This window comes from Capra hircus, chromosome 26, assembly GCF_001704415.2.
Source record: "Capra hircus breed San Clemente chromosome 26, ASM170441v1, whole genome shotgun sequence".
NCBI classification, from domain to species: Eukaryota; Metazoa; Chordata; class Mammalia; order Artiodactyla; family Bovidae; genus Capra; species Capra hircus.
Window position 1 is genome coordinate 40,663,476 of NC_030833.1, and position 25,002 is coordinate 40,688,477.

General features: G+C 42.7%; 1 protein-coding gene across 2 annotated transcripts in view; it reads right to left on the reverse strand.

Moving 5' to 3' along the window:
- FAS (Fas cell surface death receptor) overlaps positions 1 to 13,217 on the reverse strand; it is a 34,920-nt gene extending 21,703 nt beyond the window's left edge. The window contains exon 1 of one of the 2 annotated variants that reach the window (XM_018041093.1): positions 12,942 to 13,217. Coding sequence is in view for 1 of the 2 variants with exons in the window: in NM_001314235.1 (NP_001301164.1) it covers positions 12,942 to 12,971 (30 nt within the window). In the remaining variant the exon portion in view is untranslated. 2 annotated transcript variants of the gene reach the window in all.

The following is a 25,002-nucleotide window of genomic DNA, read 5'->3' on the forward strand; positions in this document are numbered from 1 at the left end:
ATCCTTATTCTATCACAAACTTTGCTCAATGTGACAGTCAGGAATTAAATATACTAACCATATAACATTCCAGACATTGCCAGCAGATGGAAATTCTTGCACAAAGGTACAAGTCTCTGCTAGAAGAAATCAGTAAGCCCCTTCTACAACAGATAATGGGAAACTGAATCGAAGCAACCAAACTGAGTAGGAGCAATTTCTTTCTGTTGTCAGCCACCTCAAGGCCTGGAAAGAGGGAATTAACAGAGAGATACTACTTGCTCTCCTCTTTCAATTCTGGTTTCTCATCTCACCAGAAACTGAACAAAATGCCGCACATTTAAACTCAAAGAGATTTGAGTCAAAATTGGACTAGTCAAAACTGACAACTCAAAGGTGCTCAAGGTTGATACACAGCAGTGTGTGTGTGTGTGTGTGTGTGTGTGTGTGTGTGTACCCTACAGTTATAGGGCCCATCTTCCTTGGTATGCTAATTTCATTCAGTAATCATGTGACAATATTATGAGCAGGTCCACAATTCCTGGTTTAAATGATCGAGTGCTCAGAGGAGCAGCACATTTTATATTTATGAATTGTTATATTAGTGTTATTTCTAAAAACACTGCGCATATACTCAACTTTCTGGAACTGTCTGAAAGAAATGTACTTGCTAATACATTTCGTTTTAGTGTTGAAGTTTTTGACTGGATATCAAAAATCACTGTCCAAAATACATTCAGAATTTGAGAAATGTGAATCTTGGAGTAAACAGTGAAAGACATAAATATCATTGGCCATGAAGCAGACACCGGCACCGAACTCACCTCATATTTGATCACACCAGCTTTAGAGAGCTCAATTTCTGGAAACATTTCCTACTTACTTCAGCATCAAAGAATTATGTCAAGTATTGAAAAAAGAAAGATGGGTCTAAAGAGCATATTCTAACTGTTACATGATACGATGTAAGCAGTTTCCACACAGCTTGCATTTTTTAAAGTTTTTATATTAGCTCAAGTTTGCAGTATGCAAAGATTTAACCTAAACTTTCCTGGCAGAAACTGGGGTTTTTTAATTGTGACAAGGCAGGAAACCCACAAAGAACTAAATGATCAGAATGCTCAAAAATTGTTTTTCAAAAAAGCTGAAAAGGCCAGAAAATTAGTTAAAGATTTGAAAAGCAGATATTCTAAGGAAAATGATAACCAAATGGGGAAAAAAGGAATAAAATTAACCATCATAACAAAGATTAAAAAGTCAAAAGGACCTCAGTTTTAGATTTTGCTGGGAATAATCTTAGCTGATACATTAATTATTTAAATGAGCAAATACTTTGCTGAGTACCTCTGTTGCTGTTTAGTCACTCAGCCATGTCCAATTGTTTGTGACCCCATGGACTGTAGCCTACCAGGATCCTCTGTCCATGGGATTTCCCAGGCAAAAATACTGGAGTGGGCTGCCATTTCCTTCTCCAGTTGAGTGCCTGCTTTGCGCCAGACCGACTCTGGGAACAGAGCAGTGTACAGATAAAGACTCAGTTCTTATAGCATTTATATGTAAATGAAGTTATTAGTCAGACTTCTCAAGAAAAACAGGCCCAGTACTGAGTGTGAGTGAGTGAGTGTGTGTGTATGTGTATGAAGAAAGAGAGACTGACTGATTTTCAGGGATTGGCTCACACAACTGTAAAGGCTTGGCAAGTCCAGATTCTGCTGATGGGGTAGGTCAGTATGTTGGAGAGTCAGAGGAGAGTAGCAGCTGAAGTTCAAAGGCAGTCTGGCAGAATTCTTTCTTCCTTAGGGGGTCTCAGTCTTCGTCCTACTAAGGCCTTCAACTGATTGAATGAGACCCACACACATTACAGAAGGTATCTAATTTACTCAAAGTTTAGCACTTTAAATGTTCAGCTCGTACAAAGCAAGCAAAACCTTCACAGAAATATCCAGAGTACTGTTTGAACAAATATCTGGGTGCCATGGTCCAGTCATGTAGACAAATAATATTAGGCATCACATGGAGGGAAATGATGAAGAAACAGAGAAACAGGCAACATAACCAGGAGGAATGAGGACAATTTAAAGGAATAAGGCAATCTTAGGGGGCATGGAGAATTTGAGGTGTGAGGCAGTGCTCTTTCAGGAAGAGCTGTCTGTGAAGGCCACTGAATAAGAAAACTGACTTGTTGCAAGTAGATGATTAGCTGAAAAGGGCTTTCCAGGCAAGTCACACCCAGAGGAACCTGGCTTAGTCCAAATGGGGACATACCTGAGGTCCTCAGCAAAAATATTATTAACAGTTAGCTATTAACAGAGATGAAGATCAATGTCTGCTGAACCACACAGGTAATTAACATGTTGGCTATTAAAGACACAGTACAGTGGGATCAGCCAGCCAGTCACGACCACAGATGCTGCAATCTTGTAGAATCCTGAAACATCGCAGCAGAAAGGGACCATGTAACCACCTGCTCAACTTCCACATAGATTTAAAAAGTGGATCTTCTTGAGTCTTTCCTTATTTACAAGGTTTTAATATTTTCTGCAATCAGAAAATTTCTTATGAAATGATGAAGAAAGGTAAGATTTGTTATTTAGCATGCCCAGTAGATGCTTTAACAGCATAAAGTCAAAAACCTGGTGAAATTCATTTTGAGAAATGGCACGTAAAAATATTACAGTCTCTTAAATTCAGAATCTTGAGAGTTCTGACAATGAAGTGGCAATTCAGATCTAGCATCCTAAGTGAGGAGACTATTATGACCAAGATGTCATTAGGTCGAATGGGTAGAGTCCCTCTGAATCATTCATGAAAGTGTTGTCAGGAAACCAAACCCTAGAGTTATTTACCTATTCTTCCTTGACATTTGCCTGGCGTTTTACAAAGTTCATTTATATATATCACCTCATGGTCGCCACAATAAACCTAGACATGAGGAATTATTACTTTCTTATTTTATAGCTGAGGAAGCTGAACAGAGTATGTGAAATGACTCATTGGATAACCCCCGTTAGGATGGGCTAAGGGAAGACTCGGCACCTCTGGCGCAAATCTGGACTCTGGTTCTGGTTTATAAATCAGTTTCCTAATTGCTTTCTCCATTTATGCGTGCAAACAATGCAGTCTGTTTCCAGACAATTGTGGGAAAGATGCCTGAGTGTTAATTTTACGATGAACCTTCAAAGCAAATGTGTGTTGAGGGTAGAGGAAGTTAGCAGGAACTTTCTGAAAACCAGAAGTCCATCCCAAGCCCTCTAGCTTGGGAAAACTGCGGCAGGGCTATCCAGGCTGGGATTCTGGCTGGCAGGGAAGAGGAAACTTCCTAGCCCTGATCTGCATCTTGAATAGGAGTTTGGGTTTCCCTTCCTCCCATCTGGGTGCTGAGTTTCTGAGCACAGCCATCAAAGGCACTGTGAGTCCCTTGTAGGGGCAGGGATTTGCAGTGAATAGCTAGGAACCAGGAGTCCTCCTAGCCTACCATTGATCTTTGCATTTGCTCCCTTTGAAACTCTCAAAAACAGGCTGACATGAGAGTCTGTCCCTTGTATCAGATGACAGTTGACTTTATATTAATTAATTGCATCATATGATGGATATTAATTAATTGCATCATATGATGGATCACTTTTCATAGCCAACTCCGTTACTACATAGAGGAAACAAAGCAGGGAGGGCAAGATCCAGAAATCGATGACCACCCTTGAAGCGTATCACTCCCCTTTGACAAGCTCACCATGCTTTCCCAGGAATTGTAAACACTCAAGATCTAACATGGCAATTACGAATAGAGTAGCCTCACAGTGACTGAATTAAGCAAACTACTACAAGAAACTGAGAATCCCGTTAGGGTTACTTCAAAGAATCAGTGTGGCAATTAGCCCTAAGAGATGAGCCAGGGTTTGAAAAGGAAGTTTAAAAAAAAAAAAATCACCTTTTTTTCTGTTCTCAGTGAAGTTCAAAACAACAGGAAAAGAATTTTTAAAAGTAGAGGAGAAAAAAAAAGGTGTCTGAAGGTGAAAAATGGCAGTCCTTCAAATGACAAGAATAAGAAGACAGATGCTTAGAATGGTCAGTGAGAATTTTTGATACTGAGCACATACTTCAGACAGACTACAAGCTCTCCAGTAATCATTGGGAAGAGTTTTAGAACCCAAGCCCTTCATCTGTTAGAAGAAGCTATGCCCCAAACTGGCGGTCGGGTGCCTGGACCATGTCATACAGCTGGATCAAGAGAGTCAGACTCTTATGGGCCGAGTGGTCTCTCCCTCACCTCCAAATTCTTCTGTTGAAGACTTAACCCCAGTAACCCAGAATGTCAGCATATTTAGAGACAAGTCTTTAGAGAGGAAATTAAAATGAGGTCATTGGGTGCACCCTAATCCAATACGACTGGTGTCCCTCTTAGAGGAGGAAATTTGGGCGCAGACAGGGACAAGGGGAAGAGGATAAGAGGAGACAGGGGGAATGGCATTCACAAGCCAAGGAGAGGAGCACGGGACAGATCGTCACCTCGCGGTCTTCAGAAGGAGCCGAACTTGGCGACATCTTGATCTCAGACGTCTAGCCTCCAGAACTGAGAGAAAATACATTTCTGTTGTTTAAGCCACCCAGTTACCGCAGCCACAGGAAATGAGTACCTATCGGCCCACACCACTGTCTCTTGATTCCCTCAGAGTCTGGATTTGAGGGAGGTCCATGGTGCACAACATTTGGGCATCCCTTGCAGCTAGGCATTAGGATTTCCCATCTTCAACCATCACTGTGCTAAACAGACGAGAGGCCGAAAACGGTCTTGAGAACTGGAATCCTCCGGGGCCAGGAGGAACCTGAACTTCCCAGTCTTACAGACCTCCGCTAGGAAGTTGAAATCTCACTGGCCCCTACTGTCCAGGACATAACTGTAACACCAGAGGAATACTGGTCATTCCCTTTTCAGACTTTTAGTTACTGATCACCACTTTAGGAAAAAGAACTTCTAAAACACCATTAATAGTCCAACATGTCTGACTGTTCAATGCATCTCTAATATATTTGTATAGAAAGTGAGATAATAGTAATAGTGATGGTATTTTGTAGTAGGTGCATTATTGAGAAAGTGAAATAAAAACAAGTATTCTAAATGTTCTAAACACAGAAACTTTTCAGTATTAAAGAGATAAGCGAAGATTTCATTCACTCTTATTTTTTGTGTGTAAATAAAAACACACACAAGCTAATCTTATTCCAGTAAGGTCTTCATTCTTTCTTAAAGCTGGTTTCTGGGAAGACCAGGAGAGAGATGGTAGTCAGTAGAGTAAGTGGAAGTGAGAAATAGATTTAAGGGCCTAGATCTGATAGATAGAGTGCCTGATGAACTATGGAATGAAGTTTGTGACATTGTGCAGGAGACAGGGATCAAGACCATCCCCATGGAAAAGAAATGCAAAAGAGCAAAATGGCTGTCTGGGGAGGCCTTACAGATAGCTGTGAAAAGAAGAGAAGTGAAAAGCAAAGGAGAAAAGGAAAGATACAGGCATCTAAATGCAGAGTTCCAAAGAATAGCAAGAAGAGATAAGAAAGCCTTCTTCAGCGATCAATGCAAAGAAAGAGAGGAAAACAACAGAATGGGAAAGACTAGAGATCTCTTCAAGAAAATTAGAGATACCAAGGGAACATTTCATGCAAAGATGGGCTCGATAAAGGACAGAAATGGTATGGACCTAAGAGAAGCAGAAGATATTAAGAAGAGGTGGCAAGAATACATGGAAGAACTATACAAAAAAGATCTTCACGACGCAGATAATCATGATGATGTGATCACTAATCTAGAACCAGACATCTTGAAATGTGAAGTCAAGTGGGCCTTAGAAAGCATCACTATGAACAAAGCTAGTGGAGGTGATGGAATTCCAATTGAGCTGTTTCAAATCCTGAAAGATGATGCTGTGAAAGTGCTGCACTCAATATGCCAGCAAATTTGGAAAACTCAGCAGTGGCCACAGGACTGGAAAAGGTCAGTTTTCATTCCAATCCCAAAGAAAGGCAATGCCAAAGAATGTTCAAACTACCGCACAATTGCACTCATCTCACATGCTAGTAAAATAATGCTCAAAATTCTCCAAGCCAGGCTTCAGCAATATGTGAACCATAAACTCCTTGACGTTCAAGCTGGTTTTAGAAAAGGCAGAGGAACCAGAGATCAAGTTGCCAACATCTGCTGGATCATGGAAAAAGCAAGAGAGTTCCAGAAAAACATCTATTTCTGCTTTATTGACTATGCCAAAGTCTTTGACTGTGTGGATCACAAGAAACTGTGGAAAATTCTGAAAGAGATGGGAATATCAGGGCACCTCACCTGCCTCTTGAGAAATCTGTATGCAGGTCAGGAAGCAACAGTTGGAACTGGACATGGAACAACAGACTGGTTCCAAATAGGAAAAGGAGTACATCAAGGCTGTATATTGTCACCCTGCTTATTTAACTTCTATGCAGAGTACATCATGAGAAACGCTGGACTGGAAGAAGCACAAGCTGGAATCAAGATTGCTGGGAGAAATATCAATAACCTCAGATATGCAGATGACACCACCCTTATGGCAGAAAGTGAAGAGGAATTCAAAAGCTTCTTGATGAAAGTGAAAGAGGAGAGCGAAAAAGTTGACCTAAAGCTCAACATTCAGAAAATGAAGATCATGGCATCTGGTCCCATCACTTCATGGCAAATAGATAGGGAAACAGTGGAAACAGTGTCAGACTTTATTTTTTTGGGCTCCAAAATCACTGCAGATGGTGACTGCAGCCATGAAATTAAAAGACGCTTACTCCTTGGAAGGAAAGTTCTGACCAACCTAGATAGCATATTCAAAAGCAGAGACATTACTTTGCTGACTAAGGTCAGTCTAGTCAAGGCTATGGTTTTTCCAGTGGTCAAGTATGGATGTGAGAGTTGGACTGTGAAGAAGGCTGAGCACTGAAGAATTGATGCATTTGAACTGTGGAGAAGACTCTTGAGAGTCCCTTGGACTGCAAGGAGATCCAACCAGTCCATTCTGAAGGAGATCAGCCCCAGGATTTCTTTGGAAGGAATGATGCTAAAGCTGAAACTCCAGTATTTTGGCCACCTCATGAGAAGAGTTGACTCATTGGAAAAGACTCTGATGCTGGGAGGGATTGGGGGCAGGAGGAGAAGGGGATGACCCAGGATGTGATGGCTGGATGGCATCACAGACTTGATGGACGTGAGTCTGAGTGAACTCCGGGAGATGGTGATGGACAGGGAGGCCTGGCGTGCTGCAGTTCATAGGCTCGCAAAGAGTCGGACACGACTGAGCGACTGAACTGAACTGAACCGAACTGAGACTAACTGATTGGTTAGACTAATGACTGAATCAAGTCATAAATAAAATGAGGAAACCTAGAGAATTCCATTTGGGATTAGAGTTGGGGTTTTGTGCTAGAGTTAGAAAAACTGTCCTCAAAACTCTGAAAAACATTAGAATCATGTAGTGATGGTTTCCCCAACAGCTCAGCGGGTAAAGAATCCGCCTGAACTGCAGGAGACACAGAGATGCGTGTTCGATCCCTGGGTCAGGAAGATCCCCTGTAGAAGGATAAGGCAAACCACTCCAGTATTCTTGCCTGGGAAATCCCAAGGACAGAGGAGCTGGGTGGGCTACAGTCCATGGGGTCACAAAGAGTTGGACAAAACTGAGCACACACATACACAGTGATACATTAAAAATAAGAAATGCTTCGGTCCCAACACAGACCTACAGAATCAGCATCTCGGAGAATGGGGCCTCCTCGTGAGTATGCTCACCCTTGTCATTTAGTATCTAATAACCCTGGTTACTTTGCTGCTCCTCCCAGCTGAAGACCTGGAAGGTCTTCAGGGCTGGAGGAAGCGAAATCTGAGGTTAGCAGATGAGCACATTTACATGTGAGCAGAGTATTACAGACCAACAGCCTCTGCGCTCTGCACTTGCCAATCAGAATTTGACTTTTCATGGAGACATAATTACCCTTCTAAAAATAAGCCTAAATAAAAGGAATAAGAGGAATATTAAAGGAAGAGAAGTCATCTTTGGTGGAGGAAATGGGAGGATTACCGAGTCCTAAACTAGAGCTCAAGAATTCTCAAATGCCCAGAGGGGTCACAGGAGTAAAGCATCCAGGTGGAACAGACAACACAGTGTAAGCAGGGCTGTCAAAATGGAGGCACACCTGGACCCAAGGGGCAGCCTTCTGGTCCAGGAGGGTGGGGACCAGGGGGCATGTGGCTCCAGACCTTTCATTTTCAAGAGAAACCAAAATCCTCCAACATTTAAATGGGGCAACTAATATGAAAAATACGTACCTGCCTACATATATTCTGTATGTGTCAAGACAGTGCAACATAGACATAATACAGTCAGGGGTGGTGACTTCCCTTGTGGTCCAGTGGCTAAGACTCCACGCTCCCAACGCAAGGGGCCTGGGTTGGATCCTCGGTTCGATCCTTGGTCAGGGAACTAGATCCCACATGCTCCAAATAAAGACCTTGCATGCTGCAGCTAAGACCCAGTGCAGCCAAATAAATAAATAATAAAAAACAAAAACATAGTCTGGGGCAATGTAAGCCCAATTTTTGAAATCACGCCTAAGACAGACATTCATATGAAAAAAACAGTCCATTAGGGACAAGGATCCTTTTGTGAAGATGGCTAAAAACCAAAGCTCAAACCTCAGCAAGGGTTGGGAACCTTATGCCACATGTTCTGAGTTCATATTCTCTGTCTCTCTCTCTCTCTCTCTCTCTTTTTGCCAAGATCTCTGATCTCAGAAATCATAAGTACTGACGCTTCTCACAGGTTATATTTTTATGATGTCCCAGTACACGGAAGTGACTAAATCTACAATGCAGCGTCACTCGACTATAGGATAGCCTGACATTAATGACTTCAAAAAAAGTTTATCTTAATTTCCCAAGTTTATCCCAATTTCCCAAGTTTATCCCAGTTCACAGCTTCACAATACCTACATATAGTAGGTTTGCTTGCTTTGCTGGGCTGAGTACATCTGCTGAAAGAGTTTGTAGTCAGACTGCTAATTTATAAGACTAGCCTTAATCAAAATGCATAATTTCATACAAAAGTTACTATCACCCCCCACTTAGTGGGTCTCTAGCCAGGTGTCCAACAGAGCAATGGCTGCTGTTTCTAACTGGTCCATAGATGCGGATGGCTCAGCTGCACAAAGCTCATTCCAAATCAAGAAGGGAACTGTGATCAAAGAGGAGAACCAGCCCATTTCCTTCTAAGGAAGGTGAAGTTAACAGTCTTACAATAATCAACTTTCTAATTCGAGTCTTACTACTCATACTCTCACATCAAAGAAAATAAAAGTAGGCAAGTACATTTGAATTATTTGTTCCTGTTTAAGACTGAATGGAAGATACTCAATTGGTGTTAGGGATCCAATTACATACAAAGCAAAGATACACTACTTGATTTCATTTTTGTTTATTTATTTACTCATTTTATCCGTTTCATTTAAAAGCAAAGGTCTTCTGGGAAATGAAAGGACTTATTAAGTATTAAATGCAGTTTTCCCACTTTTGTAAATAGATACACAGACATAGCAAAAAGAATACACTACTGTCCATTAAGGTACTTATAATGATTCTGCAAATAATTTTTTGGTAACAAGCTATACATGTTATTACCTTTATATTATTACTTTTCATCATAAGTCAATAAGTCTTTAGTACCTCTTACAAAACATGTGCTCATTTAAGGGACTTTTGGAACCCAAGATAATTTACCAAAATGTACTTAACTCATTAGGGGTTTTCAAGTGGGGGATTTCCTTTTTCAGGTTTTTGATCATCTCTTAGAAAGTGATTACTCCTTAGCAGTTGTGGTATAGTGCTAGCAGCCTTCAGAGAGGTTCCTTTGAAATGCTGACACTTCCACTCTTAGGAACTATTTAGAAGTAAATTACTTGTTTAGTATTCAAAAGACACTTACTTAGAGACAACATCAAAATCTTGAGTCCTCTTTGCCTCTATCTCACTTTTCTCCTTCTATAAACTCAGTGCAGGAAGAAAAATTGCTTTCTCTAAATTAAACTCTAGTTTTGCCACTAAGGGTGGTAATTGTATTATGGAGATAGACAATAGAAGAGTTTTCATTCATCTAATTGAAGCTAGCGGTGAAGGCCCTGAGGATCTTCACATATCAATTTCATTTTTGCCCCCCAATCTTGCCATCTTTTATCAATGTGTGTTTTTACATGCTGGTTGTTAATGTTTTAAATTACATTTCATAATATTTTATTCAAAAGAATTTTCAAGTCCACCATGAGATAAGGAAAATCTGCTAAAAACAACAATAAATAGAAACACACTACAACCTATTTCTTGCTTCTTAGCCTGGTTTATGGACAAATTATTAAATTACAAATTAAACAACCGTCCTTTATTTCTCCTCAAAGCTCTCCTGTATGATTACTTTAAATACACCGGTTTCTTTTTCAGCTGCCCTCTCCTTTCCCTTGCCCATAATTTCGAAAACTCCAAGAAATAAAGGACAGGAAAACGGCTATCTAGTAATTGCCTAACCATAGACCTAAATAGCATAAAGCAAAAGCTATCAGAGCTATGTGCTATTAAAAGAGGCAGCAGCAGTGCTCACAGCTATTTCTCACACAAATTTCTAAAGTAACTGCCTTTCCTTCTGTATCCAAACGACACCCAGAAACTAAGAGAGAGAAAACTAACTTCAAGAGGGAAGAAAGAAGGAAAGAGGTAAAGGATGGGATATTTGCTGATGATAGATCACACTAGAGATGAGAGGACTAGAGAAGAAAGAGGAAAAAAGCAAGCATGGCCGCTCCCTCCCATCCCTTTCCAGTCCACTGACACGACTGAACCAAATTTGCTTGTGTTCCATGTAGTTAGCACTCACGCCCTGGTTTAATTCATTTGCGACTAGTAAGTAAGCCCCACTAAGTGCTAGATCATAAAAGCAAGCATTTTCTGGAGACACACAAGGTGACATAATGGTGTGGAAACTTCTTTAAGAATAGAGGTGTGATGCTGGGCCCCTGATGGGGGCAGGGCAGGATTCTGTGTAACTAAACTGAAGAGTCATATTAGAAAAGGGAAATAGAGGATATACTACAAAACGTAAACAGGACTGTCTGTGATGCAGTTATATCAGATTTTTTTTCTTTCTACATATCTATATTAACACATTTTATTCAATAAACATTCACTTCTGAGGTTCTATATCATATAACAATAATAAATGAATGTTTAATATATATCATATATTATAATAGATATATAATATGCATATACAAATAAATGTAAATCTGTATTTGCACATGTGTGTGTATGAATACATGTGCATACTTTCAGAAAAGCAGTTTCCTTGGTGTTTTAAACAGGCACCCCTGGTAGAGACGCTATAGTATTATAAAAGTAAAGTGTAGCTCTGGGCTTTGATAATTTTGCTATACTAGTTAGAATTGTTGTTCCTAGAACTAAGAGGTTGTCAAAGCAACCAAGACTGCAATAAGGCAGTGGTTCATGATAAGGAAGAATGTGATTTGAGGTTGTATAAATGGTTTCCCAACTCTGAATCTCAAATTTTCTCAAAGAAAATTTCTAAAGGAGCCCAAATATCGTACATTACTTCCAAAAGGACCAGGGGGAATTTTTTTTTCCAACCACAAGACAGTTCCAGACATCGATTTTTTTTTTTTCTTTTCCACTCTTGGTGTCATCTGGACATAGGTGTGGTCGACACCCCCACCCCCACCCCCCAGGCTTTGGAATGGGATCTAAATTGGATTTAAATTCAGTCCTGCCTCTTACTGTTTGGATTCGACTTACGTAAGCTGTCTGAACCCCATTTTGCCATCTGTAAGATGGAGATACTGCGCAGCTCTGCGAGAATTGACGGAGATCATACTCATAAACATTCCTATCACACTGCCTGGCACGTCGATGAGGCCCAGCAAATAAGAATCCACTGGTTTTCAGAGAGTTCGGAACTCAAATGAACCCCTTGAGGCCAAGGTCTTCGATCAGCCATCACCAAGCCGGGATATCTGAGGTAGGGACTCTCCAAAAGAGGTGGATGCGGCTTACGCTTCTAAGCCAAGTTCAGGCTGCTCAGCGCGTGCGCGGTGGCAGCAGGTACCACCGCCTGAGCAGCGGGGCCAGGGTTACCTCCCGCCCCCGAGTCCCGCGAGCCATGAAAGATTAAAAAAAAAAAAAAAAAAAAAACAAAAAACGGAAGAGAGAAAGAGGGAAAAAAATGGGCGGGGGGCAAACCTGAGATAGTGACTCACTCTCAAGGAGAGGGATTCCCGGAAGGGAAACAAAACAGTTTCTTTTTCTGTGTAGCAGTAAAAAGGTAAACAAGTCTCTTTAAGGCGCATTCAGCCCCAAGAAAACGTTTTCAAGAAAGAAACGGTGCGCTCCCAAAGCCTCTGGTGTAACCACCGCCTCGAGGCTGATTTATTCCCTAAAGTTCGGAAGTGTTGGAAAAACTTGTATTATCCATTTCGAGACTGCAAGTTCTCACCGCCCCGAGGCGCACACGTTCACAGCACAGCCTTAGCGAGACAAGCAAGGACTTGTCCAGAAGACCCTTTCCGGCCCCAGACGGGGCTCTCCTTGCAGCGACCCCCGAACATCCTCGGCGCCGGCCAGCCCCCGCGCCCACCCCCTCGGCGCCGCAAACCGCGTTCCCAGGGGGCACCCAGAGATGTTCCTCCTGCCTCGAAGGCTCGCAGCTTCGCATCGAGCCCCAAGAAAAACGAGTAGCCGGGTTTCCTAAGACCTCGCCTCAAGAGAAGTCCTAGCAGGCAAGCGGAGCTAGCCGGGCAAAGGCCGGCCAAGTCCGCCGCCCACGCGCTCGTCCCCCGGCCGCCCCCAGAGCGCCAGCCCAGGGGCCGAGCCGGGAGAGGCCCTCGCCGAGGCAGAGGCGACTCACCAGTGACAAGTGAACCCAGATCCCGGACATGGCTGTGGAGCAATCTCCGAAGTGAAGGAGCCTTTCCAACTGGCACCAAGGCGAGTTACGCACCCGGCGAGTAGTGAGCCCCGATTGGCCCCTCCCCGAGCTCCAGCCGGCCTGGGAGAGTGCTCCCCTCCCGGGCCCGCCCCGGGCGCTCACGCACAGTTACTCTCCGGACGCTTTCCTCTTTCTCCGGCAGCGTGTCTGAACACCTGTTGGTAGCTCATTTGAAAAGACCAAAAGTAACGTCGCCGGAGCCAGGGGGTGGGGGCTGGAGGAGGAAGCTTAGCTGGGGAACGCCCGGGTGGGGGAGGGCGCCTTTGATTCTGCAACCCTGCGCCTGGAGTTGGGGGTGGGTGGTGGAAGGGGTGGGGTGGTGGAAGGGGTGTTGAACGGGGAGCGGGGAAAGAGCCAGCGTTTGTTGCACAAACGGGCATTTCCCGTTGGGAGCGTTTCCGCAGTCTGCTGGCATGCTCGGGTTCAGGGAGGACCAAGGTGCAGAGCGCACGCGTCTGGCTCGGAGCAGGAGCCTCGGCTGACTGCTGCGATTCCCAGAGCAGACCCAGCCTTGGCTCAGCTCCGTGTGCCGCGGTGGCCACGTTAGAGGCTCGCAGGAACCCCGGACTAGTGCCTGTAGTGGCAGTGCTGCGGGGATTCCGAAGAGGGAGGACCCTCTATTTTATTCTCACGAGGAGTACAAAGCTAACTCCTAAGACGAATCACACAGCTCCAGCTATATGATTAAAAGCTTACAATTACTTCCCCTCCTTTATTACTCATTATTTCCTGGGCAATTTTCTTTATTAAAAAAAAAAGTATACTTTAGTGCTTTGGTTAACAGCTCGAAGTCATTATTGTTTTGGAAAAGTTGATCCGTCCGGTTTGCAACAGGTTTACAGGAGGTTTGTATAATGACATCCTTCATGAGCGTGAATCTGAAAGTAGTTGGTGAGCGGGGAACCGCATCCTCCGCGAAGCTCTGCACCTGCGCTCTGTTGCCCATCTTCCCTGTTGGCTGTATCCCATTAGGAACACTCTCCTTTCCCTCCCTTTGCCTGCCTCATTCCTCATCCATGCGGATCCTTCTCTGAAGACGTTTTCAAGACATTTTCGTTTGGGAGATCTTCCTGGCTCCCAACGCAAGGTTAGCAGCTAAATGCTTTTCTCCTAACTGCTTTCACTCTCCCTGTTTGCTGCTCTGCCCTCGTGGCCCTTTCTTACAGCTGTGGACTTACCTGTCCCCTGCTTCACTGCCCAGCAGATTATTAGTGCTATGAAGAAGATCCTAGCTGGCCAGTCCTGCTCCTACAGTTCCCAACCTAAAACGGACACAAAGAGAAGTTAATGGCGGGGAGGTTGGGGAGAGGGGTGTAGACGGGCTGGCGTATGGAATCTCTGTATTATCTTTGCAACTTTTCTGTAAGTCTAAAAAAACTATTCTGAAATTAGAAGTTTATTGAAATTAAAAAAAAAATCATAACAAGGGAGGAGAGCAAGACAGCTGACAAAATCAGCATCTCTTGGATTTCCCTGGTGGCTCAGACTGTAAAGCATCTGTCTACAATGTGGGAGCCCTGGGTTTGATCCCTGGGTCAGGAAGATTCCCTGGAGAAAAAAACGGCAAGCCACTCCAGTACTCTTGCCTAGAAAATCCCATGGATGGAGGAGCTTGGTGCAGGCTACTGTCCATGGGGTCGCAAAGAGTCGGGCCCTTCTACCTAATATTTGCCATTTTAGCCCAGTGAGGTAGCTAATTATTATATTTATTTATAAAAAATTGTAGCTGAAAAAGTTTAAGCAACACTGACAGTTTGATTAGTTAGTAAATAGTAGATTCAGGAGTTAAACTTCGATATTCTTGCTCCTAAGTCCCTGCTCTTTCTCAGTTCAGTTCAGTTCAGTTTAGTCGCTCAGATGTGTCCGACTCTTTCGACCCCATGAATCGCAGCACGCCAGGCCTCCCTGTCCATCACCAACTCCCGGAGTTCACTCAGACTCACGTCCATCGAGTCAGTGATGCCATCCAGCCATCTCATCCTCTGTCGTCCCCTTCTCCTCCTGCCCCCAATCCCTCCCAGCATCAGAGTCTTTTCCAATGAGTCAACTCTTCGCATGAGGTGGCCAAAGTACTGGAGTTTCAGCTTTAGCATCACTCCTTCCAAAGAAATCCCAGGGCCGATCTCCTTCAGAATGGACTGGTTGGATCTCCTTGCAGTCCAAGGGACCCTCAAGTCTTCTCCAACACCACAGTGCAAAAGCATCAATTCTTCGGCGCTCAGCCTTCTTCACAGTCCAACTCTTACATCCATACATGACCACAGGAAAAACCATAGCCTTGACTAGACGGACCTTAGTTGGCAAAGTAATGTCTCTGCTTTTGAATATGCTATCTAGGTTGGTCATAACTTTTCTTCCAAGGAGTAAGCATCTTTTAATTTCCTGGCTGCAGTCACCATCTGCAGTGATTTTGGAGCCCAAAAATATAAAGTCTGACACTGTTTCCACTGTTTCCCCATCTATTTCCCATGAGGTGATGGGACTGCTCTTTCTAACTCCCCTCAAACCTCCCTCACTCCGCACACACACCTAACCCTGAAGTTTAATGAAATAGTAATAGGTACTTTGTGGGAAGAAATGTGTTACATGATCAAATGATTTTAGAAAATTCTGGGTTTATTTGAACAGGTCTCCTAATCTAAGATTTCTCTGAGCCCTCAGTATGCTAATACGCATTCTGACTAAGATGGGACTGTGATCTATACTGTTCCCTACTCTTCTTTGTCTTTATGGAGTTCTTTGAAGAACACCTACTGAATAACACCTTATGAATGCTGGTGTTCTGGAAGAAACAGTTCAGCCATCTTTAACAGTTAATTTTAAGAACACGTTTTTACAGGCCTTCAAGGGCAAAGAAATACAATTTTAATAATAGAGTTTCAGGCACTCTACCAGATGTGGGAGACACTTTGGACAACCATCCTGAATTTACTCAAACTGCACCATGTAAGTTAAAGCCTGCTGCTTCTACTCTAAAGAAATCCTTGCCATGGAACATTTCATTCTGAATAACATTTAAACACATATCTACTTATTTTAAAAAGCTGGGAGGAAGAAAACCCCCAATACCCTTTTACCACCGAGATTTTTTCTTATCCCCTAATGTTTAAAAATTTTTGTCAACAAAATTTCTCTTACTAAATAGCAGCAAATTGATTTTAATGATCCCCATCTATAGTGCACATTCGTGACTGTTTTTGCTACACCTTCTCCCCTTCTTCCTGGTAACATCTTCCAAGTTGCCTTTGCCCCTCTTCTGTCTTATTGGCTATTGACGTGGTTGCATTAGTTAGGATTCTCTAGAAAAACAAAGCCAACAGGATACATACAGATTAGCCATAGATACCAAGATTTATATATAGCTATTTTTTTGGGCTCCAGAATCACTGCTGATGGTGACCGCAGCCATGAAATTAAAAGACGCTTACTCCTTGGAAGAAAAGTTATGACCAACCTAGATAGCATATTCAAAAGCAGAGACATTACTTTGCCGACTAAGGTCCGTCTAGTCAAGGCTATGGTTTTTCCAGTGGTCATGTATGGCTGTGAGAGTTGGACTGTGAAGAAAGCTGAGCACCGGAGAATTGATGCTTTTGAACTGTGGTGTTGGAGAAGACTCTTGAGAGTCCCTTGGAGTGCAAGGAGATCCAACCAGTCCATTCTGAAGGAGATCAGCCCCAGGATTTCTTTGGAAGGAATGATGCTGAAGATGAAACTCCAGTACTTTGGCCACCTCATGCGAAGAGTTGACTCATTGGAAAAGACTTGGATGCTGGGAGGGATTGGGGGCAGGAGAAGAAGGGAACGACAGAGGATGAGATGGCTAGATGGCATCACGGACTCGATGGACATGAGTCTGAGTGAACTCCGGGAGTTGGTGATGGACAGGGAGGCCTGGCGTGCTGCGATTCATGGGGTCGCAAAGAGTCGGACATGACTGAGCAACTGAACTTAACTGAACTGATATCTATTTAGACCTATATATAAACAGAGAGAGAGAGAGAGAGAGAGAGAGAGAGAGAGAGATGTATTGTAAGGGATTGTTTTATGTGATTATGTAGGCTGACAAGTCCAAAATGTGCCAGGAAGGCTAGCAAGCTGGAGACCCAAGGAAGAATTGCAAAGGCCATCTGCTGGCAAAATTCCCTGTCTTTCAAGAGAGGTCAGTCCTTTTCTTAGGGCCTTCAACTGGTGGGATGAGGCTCACCCATCCTATGGAGGGCAACTGCTTTACTCAAAGTCTCCTGATTTAAATATCAATCCCATCTAAGAAATACACCTAGAAACACCAAGTCTTTGGATCCTGTGGCCTAGTCAAGGTGACACATAAGATTAATCACTACAGCTGCAGAGACACCAATCCCAGAGTCTGTGTGTGTATGTAAAGAAGGGGAGAGGAGGACAAGGAACCCCACGTGGTTAATGCAACCAGCTCATCACTTTCTGTCTTGAGCTTTCCAGGAAACAGTGGGGCGCAAGCTCTTCTTTTTCTTTTTTCCACTGTATTTGAAGTGGAAATATTTGCGGTAGAGAACTGATGAAGTTGCTCCTGCCAGAGCTGAAGGCAGAGTCAGCCCATGATGAGAAGAAACCACACCGAAGGGCCAAGCCTGATAGTGTCGCCTGAGTCTGGAATCAACTTAGTGCTGAAATCGGAAGTTAGGCTACCCACAGTTACCCAGCTCAATACAGTCTCAATGTTTGCTTAAGCCACAGTCTTACAGCTAAAAAGAGCCTTAACAAGTAGGTCATCAGAGCTTATAATCAGCATAAGAAATTCTCCGTTATCAAAATTAGTTGTTATGAATAGACTGTTAGAGTTTCAGTAAGGATGGTGGTCTTAAACAAGCCTGTAGAGATGGCTGAAGATCTAGGAACATCACTTCTACCAAAGAATCTTTCTGTCACTAGAGGGTGCCAGATACCACATCAGCCAAATGATGAAGCAACTTGAACAAGGTTTAGACTCATGAATAAAAATATATTTGGGTTCTTGGGAAATGGAAGAAAGAGAGAGAGAATCTAGACATTTTCATCTATATGAGAACATTCTTCCAGGATTAAAGACACGATGTATACAAAGCACCTAGCACATTCAATAAATACTACTTTATCATCACTCTTCCTAAATGAGGTGTGTTCACAGGACAGGTTGCTAATTGGGGTCACAGTTCAGGTGGAAAGAAAGACAACTTGAGTAGCTTACAACGGCTTTCCTGTGCTATGTCCTGTATGACTGTGATTGTGACCTGGAGGTACAGCCCAAGGGAAATACCTGGAGCCTGGCAGACACAGGCTGGAAAGCTTGGCCACTGGGATATGGAGCAAGTTCCTCAATCTCCCAATGTCTTCTGCCTTGAAACCTGATATATCAGCCTACCTCTTGAGCAAGAACTTGTAAAAGACAATGGATTAAAGCGCATTCATTTGTTTAATGTTTATTGACTGATTCGGTAGAGCCAGGTCTCCAGTTGCGGCCGGCCCACAGGATCTTTGTTGCAGCGCGCAGGCTTCTCCAGTCGCGGCACAGGGATTCCAGAGAGTGCTGAGTACTTGCGGCCTGCAGGCTCAGGACCCCTAAAGCGTGTAGGTTCCTTATGTGCATGCTCGGTTGCTCAGTTGTGTCTGACTCTGTGACCCCGTGGACTGTAGCCCACCAGTTTCCTCTGTCCATGGGATTTCCTAGGCGAGAATACTGGAGTGGGATGCCATTTCTTTCTCCAGGGGATCTTCCCGACCCAGGGATTTAACTTTCATCTCCTGCATTGGCAGATGGATTCTTAACCACTGACCCAACAGGGAAGTCCCTAAAGACTGTCGTGGTTAAGATGCGGAGTGCACTCTGAGCAGCAAGTAGTTGAAGAAAACGGTTCTTCTGTAGGTCCTGGTTTTGTAATCCAGCTGGACACTCCTTCCCTGAGTGCCCTGAAAGCACAGATGTTCTATGAATCCACACACCAGAAATGGGCCCATCCACGGTGTTCCAAACCACACATGAAAAGATAGGGGCCACTTTTCAAGAAGAGCTAATCTGGGGCAGATGAGATTTAAGGCTTATCTTGAGGCAATATTTCTTAAGCCTCAGTCTACCTTTTGCTATTTCTGTGGTCCACTTGTACTTTCATTTAACTAATATATATATAATATATGCTTCCCTAGTGGCTCAGAGGTTAAAGCGTCTGCCCACAATGCAGGAGACCTGGGTTCGATCCCTGGGTTGGGAAGATCCCCTGGAGAAGGAAATGGCAACCCACTCCAGTATTCTTGCCTGCAGAATCCCATGGACGGAGGAGCCTGGTGGGCTACAGTCCACGGTGTCGCAAAGAGTCGGACACGACTTCACTTTCACTTTCACTTTCTATACAATATATAACCAGGGTCAGCAGAGCCTGGTGGCCTGCTGTCTGTGGGGTCGCACAGAGTTGGACACGACTGAAGCGACTTAGCAGCAGCATATAATATCTAACTTAGTTATATATCAGTTATATAATATACAACGAACATATATATAATATAAAGTCAACCTGCATTATTCTTAAGTAATTTATTTTAAAAATAACGTATTATATTGTATTCCTGCCCTGCAGATAGACTCATCAGTACCAATTTTTCTACCTGCCATATATACATGTCAATACATGGTATTCGTTTTTCTCTTTCTGACTTACTTCTCTCTGTACAAAGACTATGGAGAGAATGGATTTCTGGACGCAGCGAGGGTGTGGATGTGTGTGTGATGAATTAGGAGATCGGGACTGACATATATATGCTACCATGTGTAAAATAGACAGCTACTGGGAAGTTGCTGTGTAGCATAGGGAGCTTAGTTGGGTGCTCCAAGAGGGGTGGGATGGGGGTGGGGTGGGAGGAATACTCAAGAAGGAGGGGATTTATGTGTACATATAGCTGATTCATGTTGTTGTATAGCAGAAACGAACACAACATTGTAAAGCAGTTATACTCCAATTAAAAAATAAGTTTAAAAAGATGTTATAGAAATAGAAAAAAGAAAAGCACATTACATTGTAACCATAAATGGAAAATCAGCATTCATTACCAAAGATAGAAGGTATCTGTAAAAATAACCATTGAAACAAAATAGTTGCCTTCATACCACTAAAAATGTTTCCCAAACCACCAGTGGTAAGGGTACTGAAAACGTTGACATAAGGCATGGAAGTCTTTCTGCTTTAGCCCTCCTCTCTGCCTCCAAAATGACCACCAGAAAAAAGACCAGCAAACCTGGGTAATATCAACGTCAAGAGATGTCAGAGCAGCATGGAGTTAGGGGCAGTCATTGCCTCTTAAGCCCCACCTAGTGCTAAAGGGATGAGATTGGGGGAAACCCTGGGCCAAGGCCCAAGCCTTTCTCATTAGAACAGGCTAAGTGACAGCTCAAGGGAGATGACGGGTGAGAGATAAAGGAGGGTTACAGAGAGTCTCGTAAAGCTAGAGATAGAATGCAGAGTAAGGTATTAGAAAAGAGAGGATAGGAGAACAGCAGGCTAATCTAGAGCACAGACCACACGAAGAGAGGGACGTAGATGGTTTTCTGCTGAAGATGGCCTTCGTCAGCTAATACAGAAGAGTGGGGAGAATAGGCTCATGGATTTAAATCCTAGTTCAGTTCCTTCACTAGCTGTGGGAAGCTTTGCATAATATTTCACCTCTTTCAGCCTCAATTTTCTCATCTGGTAAACCTAAGCACTTTCAGCATAATGCTTTGCTTGGAAGCCAGTCTTGTATTTTGCAACTTAATTTTTTTTTTTGCAGTGTGCAAATGTGCTCTCAAAACCTCTTGGACTGCCAGCACCTTTTAATGGGTGACAACATACATGGGCTGGTCCCAAAGTTATCACTATCAGTGTCCCTTTACTTACCTGCGCCGCTTTTCCTTCTTCACTAGGTTGGAGAGCATAAGCATGGCCTGCAGCCCCTCGCCTTGGCTTCTCCACAAAGGAAGGTATATTTTAAACTTTCTGGAAAAGAATTAAAAAGAAGTCATTGTCTCAGATTTTTTGATCCCGTGATCATCTGTTGTTGGCTCTGATCAGATCTCTTCATATGTGACTTGACTACTTAGGCTGGCCCAAAGGTTTCATTAAGAACCAAATGCAAATTATATACCCAGTTCATGCCGTGTCCATAGTTCATTTGCTGGTTCAAGTCTATCAAATGGGTATTGACAAAAAACAAAGATCTTAGTAACTTGCTTTGTGTGTGCTTCATTGATTATGATCAAGTTGTTCAAACCCATAATGAGACATGCCTCAAAAGGGAGAATGTCATAGATAAACTATTTAAAATAGTTTTAAATTTCTATGCATCCTGTCCTCCTATACACACACCACCCTCTGGGAAGGATGGTTCTTTAGAAGAGTCTTTCCCGTGTTGTAGTGGTTATGAGTCTGCTGGGGTTTGGAGAGGCTGGGAATGAGCAAAGACTCAAAGCAGGCATCTTCTACTCACCTGGCTGTGAAGTCTTGGAAATTCCAAGTCATCCAAGGGGCTTATCAGTACTCTTTTAAGATTTTTCTTCAAATTTATGTTTATTTAAACCATGGAAATAAGTTGGGAAGAATTGTTTAAAGTGAAGGGAGCTGTGAAATCCAACAAACCTAAGGCATTATTCATAATAATATCTAACAATATTAAAATGTCTAATGCTTAATAATAACTAATCTTGGCACAGTCATTTGTGTGTTCTTTGCATTCATACTAACTCTTTAAGCCTCGTAACTTAATGTAGATCCTGTAGGTTCATGAAATAGGTTCTGTTAGCATCTTGTTTCAGATATAAGAAACTTGTTGCAGCAACTTACCCAAAGTCACCTGGTTATAAAGTGGCTGAGGCAAAGCTCTAAAGTCCAGGCTGAATCTACTCTAAGGAAGTTTATGTGATTCTGTTGAGCACGTGGTTTCCGGTTGATTACTGTCATACTTTCATCATTTTAGTTTCTTAAATTTCAGGTTTATTTCCTAAGATTTCACGAGCTAAGGGAACTCTTTATTGCACCGAGCAAATCTATCAAGTATGAAATGTTGCTGTTTATATCCACTCACTCCTGATTATCATAGCTCTTGTCCATGTTAACTGAAGTGATGACTGTAATAATTAAGATTATGTGGCCATAACTCCACATTCTCAGTGCTTTCCAAATCTTAATATAGAGATAAATCACCTGGTGATTCTGTTAAAATTCAGGGTTTGATGCAGTAGGTCTGAAGAGAAGCATGAGACTCTGCAGTTCTCATATGCACAACCCTGATGCGGATGGCACATCTGGAGAGGAGCCTTGGGTTGTCAAGGTAACCAGCTCAGAGAAACTAGCCGTTGATCGAGCTCATACAGATACAGACAAACTGACCCCACTTTAACAGTTTGACCAACTGTATTGTTATTTGAGAATTTCTTTCATGGTATTAGGAAGGGAATGTAGGGATATCAACAAATTAAATAATGTCATAATAAACATATTTTTATCCAGTTTCCATTTAGCTTATTATTATACTCCCTAGGCCAAATTTTCACTTAGCAGAAACAAGCCTTCTCTGACTACATAAATAAATCCTTCCTATCAAGAAAAATAAGGGGGAATAAACTTAGTTCATTTTCAAACACACTGAACTTTTATTTCCGTGAACGGAAAGAAAACTGGCCAGAAGCCTGCTGATCCCCTCAGCCAATCAGAATAACGTGACCATAAATGTCCATGAATTCCCCCCTCAGTGAATCTCTGCCTTCTTTATTTCTGTCGTGGGGACATGTATCTTACAGTTCTGTGCACATACTCTGCCTTTTATGTCTTACTTTCCCCTTCTCCAAAATAAATAAATAAATAAATAACCCACAGTGGATCTCTCATGTAGAAATTTTTTTCATGTTAAATTTAGTGCATGTACCGCTTTTGATTATCTTTCAATGATAATATCTAACACATTTATTTAGAGCACTTAATATGAGACAGGTACTATGCTAAGGGCTATGAATATCATGTCATTTAATACCCATAAAAATCCTGAGAGATAGATCTTCTTATACCCATTATATAGATGCAATAAGGTGAGGACCCAAGTGGTTAAAAATCTTACTCTAGTCACACAACAAATAAATTGTAGGGCTGGGATGTGAACCAAACAATTGTTTCTTGCATTTAACCATGTGCTGCCTTCTTCCTGAACCAGCACAGATTAGTTAATTGAGCATTCACTATGTATTAGACCCTTTTACATATATTATCTCATTTCATTCTCCTACGTGCATCTATGAGGAAAGACTAACTTCTTATTCACATAAACAGGTACCTTGGTCAAGTTCCTGAGGTAAGTAAGGAACTCAAGTCTGTTGTTGTTCAATTGCTAAATCATGGCTGGCTCTGTGATCCCCCGGATTGCAGCATGCTAAGCTTCCTTGTCCTCCACCATCTCCTGGAGTTTGCTCAAGTTCATGTCCACTGAACTCAGGTTTGTCTGACTCTAAAGTCTGTGCTCTGTCTTTGCCCAGTATCTTGACATCTCCTACCTTTTTTAGTGAATGAGAGTTTGTGTCTTGCTTTCTTTTGATATAGCACCAGTCTGAAACCTTGTCATATACCAGAGCATAGACTAGGATGTGTCTTCTCTGGCTCTGGAGCTCTTTCTGGAAGGGTCTGAAATACCTGGCCTAACTTTTCCTTAGTCTTTTCCCCACCTCACCTTTCCTTTCTCCTAGTCCCCTCTTCCTGTGACCTCATGTCTGCCACCCCGATCCGTCTCCTTTGTGGTCTTACTAACAGTGGCGACATTAGATGGGAATTGGAAAATGTCCTTCCCTTACCCTCCCTTGGGGCTTTCCCACGCCCTAGGATTGCATCTCTTCACTTTTATTTCTTTTCTTTAGATACTATTCTAGCCCTCGTTCAAAACAGAATTTCCTATCTACTTTTCATGTTGTGAATATAGCGAAAATTCATAAACCACAATGACGAAGGGTAAAGCATTGGCCAATTTCTTCAGAAAAAGTATTTCCTCTCTCAGCCCAATGACTGACACATTACTAAGCTTTAGCCAAGAGTTTAACTGCACTGTGAAAGTGGAAGTTGCTCAGTTGTGTCTGACTCTGCGACCCCATGGACTACACAATCCATGGAATTCTCCAGGCCAGAATACTGGAGTGGGTAGCCTCTCTTTTCTCCAGGGGATCTTCCCAATCCAGGGATCAAACTCAGGTCTCCTGCATTGCAGGTGGATTCTTTACCAGTTGAGCCACCAGGAAGCCCACTAGGAAGTGCTTTTTGCACAATCTCATGTGATCCTAACATGATCTCATTATGTAAGCTTGTCCTCAGTTTACAAATTAAGAACCGTTGGCTTGGTGAATTTAGGTTATTTGCCTGAGTTACACACGCCAGTATATGGTAGATCTAGGTTAGAACACAGGTCTCAGGTCTCCTGTTATCCCTTCGTCAACTAACCCCACTCCCTCTTTGATGATGCATTGCCTTTGCCCTTTGCTAACGCTGACTTCCTGGCAGTCAACCTCCTCATGTCCTGTCCCCAGCCTCTCATCCCAACTGCCTATCTGGAAGGACCCTCTTCCTCCACTTTGACCTTCCAAATCCCACTTCTCATAGAAGGCAGAATTTAAAACTCTAGCCTTTTCTGACTTTCTTTACCTATTGTGACCTTTCAGAACATAGAACTTTCTCACCACTTTTGAAGAGTGAATGATATTGAGTTTCATATTTGGAATCTGTGAAAATCATCATAAAAAAAATAAAACCACATTTCGGATAAATCTATATCAACGTGGAACTGAACTACCCCAACCTGCTTCACCTTTGCCTTAAAAATGGACTTGACTTTATTTAGCACCAGATACATTGCTAAATCAGAAAACAAATTGAGAGAGAGGCATCCTTTACTACTCTTTGAATGGAGGCTTTGAACTTAAGTCTGTCTGGATCCCAACAATCTCCTTAATTAGATGAGTATCTATGAG